The sequence below is a fragment of the Oncorhynchus masou genome, chromosome 23 (assembly GCF_036934945.1).
Source record: "Oncorhynchus masou masou isolate Uvic2021 chromosome 23, UVic_Omas_1.1, whole genome shotgun sequence".
NCBI classification, from domain to species: Eukaryota; Metazoa; Chordata; class Actinopteri; order Salmoniformes; family Salmonidae; genus Oncorhynchus; species Oncorhynchus masou.
The window spans coordinates 45,943,083-45,953,406 of NC_088234.1; the positions used below are offsets into that span (position 1 = coordinate 45,943,083).

The 10,324-nt window shown below is 41.2% G+C and overlaps 1 protein-coding gene across 1 annotated transcript; it reads left to right on the plus strand.

The window, feature by feature from the left end:
• Nucleotides 1-391: 391 nt before the first annotated feature.
• Nucleotides 392-8,199, plus strand: yipf3 (Yip1 domain family, member 3). Its single transcript, XM_064932226.1, is given in 10 exon segments — nucleotides 392-659; nucleotides 1,019-1,121; nucleotides 1,124-1,227; nucleotides 1,431-1,537; nucleotides 1,651-1,696; nucleotides 1,823-1,915; nucleotides 2,204-2,335; nucleotides 2,443-2,556; nucleotides 3,139-3,262; nucleotides 7,231-8,199. Coding segments are annotated over 10 exon segments (1,035 nt in total). The 5' UTR covers nucleotides 392-587; the 3' UTR covers nucleotides 7,371-8,199.
• Nucleotides 8,200-10,324: the final 2,125 nt, after the last annotated feature.

Genomic DNA, 10,324 nt, shown 5'->3' on the forward strand with positions numbered 1-10,324 from the left:
ATATATATATTTTTCTCTGAAAATGTGGGTCTCAAAACAGCCCCACTTGCACTGAATGACGTGTCGCCACTGGATGTTACCCACTGACATATGATTCAAAAGGCATTCGTGCATCTGAGCTATCTTTTTTACAGGTGCATGGCAACAGTTGAATAAAATGAGAGAAAAAAAAGAAACAGCAGCGTGCGGGGTTCTTATTTTTTACCCACTGACATATGAAAACTCTGAACACAAAGCAACTCTAAGCATACACTATATGCACCTGTGAACTAAGATCTGAAAGGATTCGGTCATTTTGATTTGGAGCAAAGATATATTTGCAATTTTTTTGGAGCAACATGGGATGTTTTCAATTTCAAAGTCGCGCGAGATGTTATGTTTGCACGTAGTACGTACGACGTGTTACGCGTTGAGTCTGAGTGACGCACCCCCATCTGATTAGGCAGTGTAATGCATTTTTGGGAACAAATATTTATATTTTAAGCGCCCCTGATGCTGTAGTTGACAATTCATTTGGTTATATGTGAGATTGAAAGTGCAGTTTTCTTTTTAAAAGGGATCAAGAACACGTTCACCTGCTCTAAAAGATGGCTTCTTCTGATGGAAACAAAAACACGAACACGGAACCATGGGGTGGTTTTGAGGACAACATTATCCAGGTAACATTAGTTAGCGAGTTAGCTAGGTAGCAATAGCCAGGAAAATACTTGTAATGTTTTTACTATTATTTTCCTAGCTACATCGCGATAATGTTACATCTTCTTTAGTGTTGCCAAACGACATTTTTCTGTGCAATACATATAGTACAGAGATAGCTAACGTTTGTCCGACAACAATGTTATGCTAGCTTGCTCGCTAATCATAAACTAAGAAACATTTATTTATTTTCTTAGCTAGCTAAATTAATTATTAACTTCACAGGTTGTGACAGTCTGATGAAAACATGAACAATTTGCTCGTGAAACAATTTCACGTACAAGGATGTACAGTAGTTATGTAATAAACGATCTATTACTAGGGCACTGGGTCAGCAGTGATTGACATGGAAAACATGGATGACACATCAGGCTCCAGCTTTGAGGACATGGGGGAGATGCACCAGCGCATGAAGGAGGAGGAGGAGTGGCAGAGGAGGCTGAAGCAACTGAAGAGGAGACTGGAGAGGATGGCGAGTTTCTGGGAATAAAGGGTATCAAGGGCCAGCTGGGGAGACAGGTGGCAGATGAGGTGAGCTGAGAAAGCTTTGTGATGCTGATGGGCAACATCTTGTCACACACAACATTACCTTTGTTATAAAAAGGGCTTTGCCGTTACCCAATATTGTAATTTCTATCTCAATAGCCTTGTCTGGTGAATTTTGCTGTCATAACTTTGACTTTCATCACACCTTTGTCAGCTGATTTATAATGAACGTTCCCTCATCCTCTTAGGTGTGGCAAGCAGGAAAGCGGCAGGCTTCCAAGGCTTTCAACCTATATGCCAACATAGACATTCTCCGGCCGTACTTTGATGTGGAGCCTATGCAAGTTAGGAACAGGTGAGTCAGTACAAATGTGTTTTGTAATCACGACTTGTAGTCCTAACATGTATAGTTTAGCATTTACATTTTATGACACTCCTCCTAACATGTACGCCTCTTTTCTACCCTAGGTTGATTGAATCAATGATACCCATCCGTATGATCAATTTTCCACAGGTGAGTGGGATTTTCTTTTCCCATACTATTTTCACAGGCTGGGGAAAGATTTAAATCTAGAAGTTTTCAGAGCTTACCTGGCCAATTAACATACATGTTTTTACTGCTCTTCTTTTTCAACTGTAGAAGATTGCTGGGGAGCTGTATGGGCCCATGATGCTGGTGTTCACGCTGGTGGCCATCCTCCTGCACGGAATGAAGACATCAGGAACAGTTATTGTAAGAGAGCCCAACTTATACTGTCTTCATAAGTGCATGTTAATATACAGTATACAGATGGATATGGAGTATTAGGTGTAATGAACACTTTTCTACATACAACTGTAGATGAAGGTAGCATCAACTCAACCATTTTGACATTACGAAAGCATCAAGCATCTGTTCAGAGTCTCAGACTTTAGGTACTGCTTATTTAGCACTCATGTGGTCTGTTCATCCTGCATTGTTATTATTAGTTGTCTATCTGACCTTGATTAGGCCTAATAAATGTTTTTCTTCCCTGGACAGAGAGAGGGTACTCTGATGGGAACAGCTATAGGGACATGCTTTGGTTACTGGCTGGGAGTTTCCTCCTTCATCTATTTCCTGGCGTACCTATGCAATGCCCAGATCACCATGCTCCAGATGCTGTCTCTGCTGGTGAGTTTACAGTGACCATAACTCTCCTCACAGCATCCCTGTGTAATCCGTTTGCTATAAAAGCAGTGTGAAATCTCACCGTCGGTTCTACTATGTGCCCCCAACAGGGTTATGGTCTTTTCGGGCACTGCGTGGTTCTCTTCGTCACCTACAACGTCCACTTCCACTCCCTGTTCTACATCCTGTGGCTGGTCGTAGGAGGGCTCTCCACACTGCGGATGGTAAATAGTCAGATTAATTACTTCAAATACAAAGAGCCCTTTGACACTATCTGTGTGCGTTTTGAGTGGTAAGTCTAAAGCAACCGACTAGACGAACGTCGAGGAGTGAAGTTGGACACTAATGTAGTTTTCTAACAGAAAGGCTCAGATTAACATGGCAGTGTTGCCGTTGTTTCTAAAAGTTTTTGTTTATAATGTTGAAATAAGTATGTCAAACTGAAATAACGTGTGTAGATTGTTAAATCAAATAGTGAGAGCCTAAAATATCACATTCATTTGTATATATCCACTGTATAGGCCTATATGAATCGCGGCAAAGTTGGTTCCTGTCTCAGTCATTTCTTTGCCTGGGTCAAACAAAAACGCCTGAATGACTGGTTGATAATAGAGCCTCCCACAATGCAGGCGAAGGCTGCAGGATGAAGTTGGTGAAGAGCAACTGTAGGTGCAAGTCAGACAAGTTTTATCCCCATAATGCAACACACTTTGAAAGGCCTAGACAAAATATATCCGCTCGAATGCGCCCACTATGTCAGTGATAGTCAGTCTCTCCCCCTGGCTCACCTTCTCCCTCTCTCTCAGGTGGCTGCTGTTATTTCTCGGACTGTGGGCCAGACCCCACGCCTCATCCTCTGTGGAACACTGGCTGCTCTACATATGCTCTTCCTGCTCTACCTGCACTTCGCTTATCACAAGATTGTTGAAGGTAAGATTCCCCGGGAGGCAAACCAGGACTCGTCTTCACAAAGCGTCTCAGAGTAGGAATGCTGATCTACACTGAGCAAAAATATAAAACGCAACATGGAACAATTTCAAAGATTTTACTGAATTACAGTTCATATAAGGAAATCAGTCAATTTAAATCACTTCATTAGGTCCTAATCTATGGAATTCACATGAATGGGAAGTTGGTTACATGAAACAGAAGTCGGTTACGACGACGAAATGCAGTCTAAGTCCCTGGTGAGGACGACGAGCAAGAAGCTTCCTTTAGACGGTTTGTGCAGAAATTCTTCAGTTGTGCAAACCCACAGTTTCAGAAGCTGGATGTGGAGGTCCTGGGCTGACGTGATTACACATAGTCTGCGGTTGTGAGGCTGGTTGGACGTACTGCAAAATTCTCTAAAATAATATTGGAGGTGGCTTATGGTAGAGATCTGGACATTAAATTCTCTGGCAATTCCAATTGCAAGCTCCCTCAACTTGAGACATCTGTGGCATTGTGTTTGAGTGGCTTTTTATTGTCCCTAATACAAGGTGCACCTGTGTAATGATCATGCTGTTTAATCACCATGATATGCCTCACCTGTCAGGTAGATGGATAGTCTTGGCAAAGGAGAAATGCTCACGAACAGGGGTGCAAACAAATTTGTGCGTAACGTTTGAGAGAAATAAGCTTTTTGTGCCTATAAAACATTTTTGGGATATTTTATTTTAGCTCATGAAACATGGGACCAACACTTTATATGTTGCAATTATATTTTAGTTCAATGTAAGATAATTTTTGCCTTTTAAATCTTTAATGAAGGATGGGGTGACCAAGATCAGCACTCCAACTTTGAGACGCTTAATACAGGCTCCCCTTGTCCAAATATAAACACATTTGAATTGCTTCTATTCAATGATCCTCCACGTTAGGCTTGGGCAGTGTACCAGGATATTTTTAAATAGTTATAGTATGATTTTTCAATACTGTCAAAATAAATAATATATAATAACCTCTGTAGGAGCCACAATGTTATTTATCATCCCATACAGTGCATTCGGAAAGTATTCAGACCCCTTGACTTTTTCCACATTTTGTTACGTTACAGCCTTATTCTGAAATGGATTAAATAAATAAAAATATCCTCATCAATCTACACACAATGCCTCATAATGACAAAACAAAAAGTTATTTTTCTCACATTTTTGCTAATAAAAAACCTTATTTACATAACTATTCAGAGCCTTTTGATATGAGACTCGAAATTGAGCTCAGGTGCATCCTGTTTCCATTGATCATCCTTGAGGTGTTTCTACAACTTGATTTGAGTCCACCTGTGGAAAATTCAATTGATTGGACATGATTTGGAAAGGCACACACCTGTCTATATAAGATCCCAAAGTTGACAGTGTATGTCAGAGCAAAAACCAAGCCATGAGGTCGAAGGATTTGTCCATAGAGCTCTGAGACAGGATTGTGTAGTATTGAAGGTACTCAAGAACACAATCGCCTCCATCGAAGTTTGTAACCACCCAAGACTCTTACTAGAGCTGGCCTTCCGGTCAATCTGAGCAATCGGGGGAGAAGGGCCTTGGTCAGGGAGTTGACCAAGAACCCGATGTTTACTCTGACAGAGCTCCAGAGTTCCTCTGTGGAGATGGGAGAACCTTCCAGAAGGACAACCATCTCTGCAGCACTCCACCAATCAGGACTTTATGATAGAGTTGCCAGACGGAAACCACTTCTCAGTAAAAGGTAAAAGGCCCATGACATCCCGCTTGGAGTTTGCCAAAAGGCACCTCAATGACTCTCAGACCATGAAAAACAAGATTCTCTGGACTGATGAAACCAAGATTGAACTCTTTGGCCTGAATGCCAAGCATCACATCTGGAGGAATCAAGTCACGGTGACGAATGGTGGTGGTAGCATCATGCTGTGAGGATGTTTTTCAGCGGCAGGGACTGGGAGACGAGTCAGGATCGAGGGAAAGATGAACGGAGCAAAGTACAGCAATCCTTGATGAAAAACTGCCCCAGAGCGTTCAGGACCTCAGACTGGGGGGGAGGTTCACCTTCCAACAGGACAATGACTCTAAGCACACAGCTGAGACAACGCCGGAGTGGCTTCGGGACAAGTCTCTGAATGTCCTTGAGTGGCCCAGCCAGAGCCCGGACTTGAACCCGGTCGAACATCTCTGGAGAGACCTGAAAATAGCTGTGCAGCAACGCTCCCCGTTCAACCTGATAGAGCTTGAGAGGATCTGCAGAGAAGAATGGGTGAAACTCCCCAAATACAGGTGTGCCAAGCTTGTAGCGTCATACCCAAGAAGACCCGAGGCTGTAATCACTGTCAAAGGTGCTTCAACCAAGTACTGAGGAAGTGGTCTGAATACTGAAGTAAATGTTTATTTTTAGTACATTTTATAAAAATGTCTCAACCTGTTTTTGCTTTATCATTGTGGGGTTGATGTAGGTTGATGAGGGATTACAACAATTTAATCAATTTTAGGATAAGGTTGTAACGCAGCAAAATGTGTAAAAAGTGAAGGGGTATGAAAACTTTCAGAATGCACTGTATAACAGTGCCTGTCTTGACTGGGGTAGCCTAGAGAACATAGCCAGCTATAGCTAGCTAGGCTAATTGAGGCCACATTCTGTGCTTTCTCCCCAACCCCATTAGGATAAACAACAGCCTACCTGTTGGTTGCTCATTGTAGACTACTCCTTCTCATTTTGCTAACTTTTTAATTCCATAAACTTGCATTGCATTAGTGACCTATCACTCCACTTGCTACATATTGAGCTGCTTTGATTGGCCAACCTAAACAGAAAGCTACACACCTGAAGGCTACCGGTCTTTTTATGGGCCGCACGTCATAAAAACAACATTGGAAAGTTTGTTTTATTATAGTAATAGTTTGAAACATCATGGTGTGTGTGTATATATATATACCCTTGTATGGATATTTTAATTTAATTAAGAAAAAGCCTTTTCAGTGTTAAATAGACGTAATAAAAATGGATACTCACACACAATACTCTGTATTCGAATACTATTGTCCGTTCGAATATTCAAATATCTGTGCACATCTCTACTCGGGGGCACACACGCTTTGAAGGAACAGTGGGGGTGCATGCTACGCCACTGCTGGTAACTATCTAAGGTGCCAAATAAATTATCTACAGCTCAGGGCTCCAGCTAGGCATTTGGTTTGCTAACTTGCTAGCCAAGTGGCTAGCTTGCAATACCAAGCTTCTTGGTTACAGCATAGACAATCAATCAACTCCAAGATCCCTGCTCCCTAAATTAGTTTTGTGCGTCAATGTGTTTTGTGCAGGGTTTTTGTTTTTGTTTTGGAAGGAATAGTGCCCCTTGTGTGCACCGCCGGTAATAACGTATGGTACAGGGACGGTATGAAAATCTGGATACCGCCCAACCCTACACCAAGGTATATTCCTAAAAGTCCAATGCAGATGTTTTTATCTCAATATCAAATCATTTCTGGGTAACAAGGAGTTATCTTACTGTGATTGTTTTAAGTTAAAATGGTAATAAAAAAATAGCTTTTTAGCAAAAAGCTATTTCTCAAGCAATCAATTTTCTAGGACTGTCTGGGAGTGATCTGAGGGAGCAAACTGGAAGGATATGTAATTTTAACTAGATGTTATTAGCAGAGAGGTTTGAAACTCTTTGTAATTGGTCTATTAACTTATACCACCTGGTGATATCGCAGGCCAAAACTCAAGCCTACCAAAACAGGCTGAAATTCCATGTGTTTTTTTTCCAAACAGCTCTTGTATTAAAAGGTAGTTATCATAATTGTCACAATATTATTTCAACCTCAGAGTGGAAATACCATACAAAACACTGGAAAATCAGGTTTTTGACTCCACTGCCCTTTTAAACTGGGTCTTGAATTTGATTAAATAAAAATGAGACATTTGTTTTGCATTTTTTTTGTCTGAAGGTATCCTGGACACATTGGAAGGACCCAATATGCCCCCCATCCAGAGAGTGGCCAGAGATTTGCCTGTGGTGGCCACTGCTGCTATGAATGCTGTGAATGCCACAGTGAAGACCCTTGGTGTTATCCTGCAGTCACAGTGATGTTGTGTCCAACATCAACGATGAGACCATAGGCTCATGAGAACCTGAATTCCATGGTGGTGGTGTTGTGTAGATAATACAGACTGATGTGAAGGTCAAAGACCATGGTGGTTACTGGTTATAGTTGACATTCATCATGATACATGAACATTGTCTCGGCAAACAAATCATCATCAGTTCACAACAACTATTGGTTGTTTATATTGAACCAAATCAAAAAACTAGTGAATGTCATGTTTGTTCTCTTCAAATGATTGACTCCCTTTTTCATAGGGATCTTGTATTTGTTAAAGCAGCTTGAGTGCATTAAGATTCCCAGCTGTTTGCATTTGTTCTCATGTTTAGACAAATTAATATTCAACTCGACACTCTCCTTTTTGTAGGCTTTGTTACACAGGTTATGGTGATTCTATAAAATTCTAGACATTCAACGGGAGGACGGTTCCCTAAGGCTGTGTGGTGCCTTCTATAGTTTCTTCAAAGGAATTATTATTATTATCATGTATGATACGGGGTAAATTTAGAGTTTTATCTAGCTTGTTTTACACAATGCACCTCTCTTGTCTGATATCCTAATGGGAAAATAACCAGATATGCAGTTGATATGTCACGAGATACTGCATTAACTTATGAATATTGTTCCTTCTAATCAGCTTTTGTTTCACCCAGTCATTTGTGCTGTGCATTATTTGTACTTCCTAACATTTGGGTGGGATGCAAGGTAACCTCTCCTCCTTTTTATTTAAATGTGAAATTGTATTTATAGGGTTATTGTACAAAACGATACAATGGAAATAAACTTTACGGACCTAAGACATGGTCTTCTGAAAAAAAATCAAGAAGTCCTGCAATTAGATCCTAATCCATGAGTTTCACATGAATGGGAATACAGATATGCATCTGTTTGTCACAGATACCTTTTTTAAAAAAACAGTCAGTATCTGGTGTGACCACCATTTGTCTCATGCAGTGCAACACATCTCCATTGCATAGAGTTGATCAGGCTGTTGATTGTGGCCTGTGGAATGTTGGCCAACTCTTCAATGGCTGTGTGAAGTTGCTGGATATTGGCGGGAACTGGAACATGCTGTCGTACACATAGATCCAGAACATCACAAACATGCTCAATGGGTGACATGTCTGGTGAGTATGCAGGCCATGGAAGAACTGGAACATTTTCAGCTTCCAGGAATTGTGTACATATCCTTGCGACATGGTGTCGTACATTATCATGCTGAAAAATTAGGTGATGGCGGTAGATGAATGGCATGACAACGGGCCTCAGGATCTCGTCATGATATTCTGTGCATTTAAATTGCCATCGATAAAATGCAATCGTGTTTGTTGTCCGTAGCTTATGCCTGCCCATACCATAACCCAATCGCCACTATGGGGCACTCAGCAAATGTTGACATCAGACACCCGCTCGCCAACAATGCACCATACACGCTCTGCCATCTGCCCGCTATAGCTGAAACCGGGATTCATCCGTGAAGAGCAGACTTCTCCAGCGTGCCAGTGGCCATTAAATATGAGCATTTTCCAAATGAAGTCGGTTACGACTCCAAACTGCCGTCAGGTCAAGACCCTGGTGAGGACAACAAGATGAGCTTCCCTGATACGGTTTCTGACAAGTTTGTGCAGAAATTCTTCGTACAAACCCACTGTTTCATCAGCTGTCCAGGTGGCTGGTCTCAGACGATCCCGCAGGTGAAGAAGCCGTTTTTGGAGGTCCTGGGCTGACGTGGTTACACATCTGTGGTTGTGAGGTCAGTTGGACATACTGCAAAATTCTCTAAAACGATGTTGGAGGTGGCTTATGGTAGAGATCTGAACATTAATATCTGGCAACAGCTCTGGTGGACATGCCTGCAGTCAGCATCTAAATGGCACTCTCCCTCAACTTGAGACATCGATGACATTGTGTTGTGTGACAAAACTGTATATTTTAGTGTCACCATTATTGTCCACAGCAAATCAAATGTATTGGTCACATACAATAATTTAGCAGATGTTATTGGGGTATAGCTAAATTCTTGTGTTCCTAGCTCTAACAGTGCAGTAGTATCTAACAGTTCTCAACAATACACACTAAAAATAAAATAATAGAATTAAGAAATATATAAATGTTTGACTGAGAAATGTCAGAGTGGCACTGACTAAAATACAGTACAATAGAATACATTTATATACATATGAAATGAGTAAAGCAGTATGTAAACATAATTTAAACATTACTATAGTGGCCAGTTATTCCAAGTCTATGTACAGTTGTGGCCAAATGTTTTGAGAATGACACAAATATTAATTTCCACAAAGTTTGCTGCTTCAGTGTCTTTAGATATTTTTGTCAGATATTACTATGGAATACTGAAGTATAATTACAAGCATTTCATAAGTGTCAAAGGCTTTTATTGACAATTACATGAAGTTGATGCAAAGAGTCAATATTTGCAGTGTTGACCCTTCTTCTGCAATCCGCCCTGGCATGCTGTCAATTAACTTCTGGCCCACATCCTGACTGATGGCAGCCCATTCTTGCATAATCAATGCTTGGGAGTTTGTCAGAATTTGTGGGTTTTTGTTAGTCCACCTGTCCCTTGAGGATTGACCACAAGTTCTCAATGGGATTAAGGTGTGGGTGTTTCCTTCCAAAATATCGATGTTTTGTTCCCCGAGCCACTTAGCTATCACTTTTACCTTATGGCAAGGTGCTCCATCATGCTGGAAAAGGCATTGTTCGTCACCAAAATGTTCCTAGATGGTTGGGAGAAGTTGTTCTCTGAGGATGTGTTGGTACCATTCTTTATTCATGGCTGTGTTCTTAGGCAAAATTGTGAGTGAGCCCACTCCCTTGGCTGAGAAGCAACCCCACACATGAATGGTCTCACGATGCTTTACTGTTGGCATGATACAGGACTGACGGTAAAGGGGAAAGGGGATTCATCAGAGAA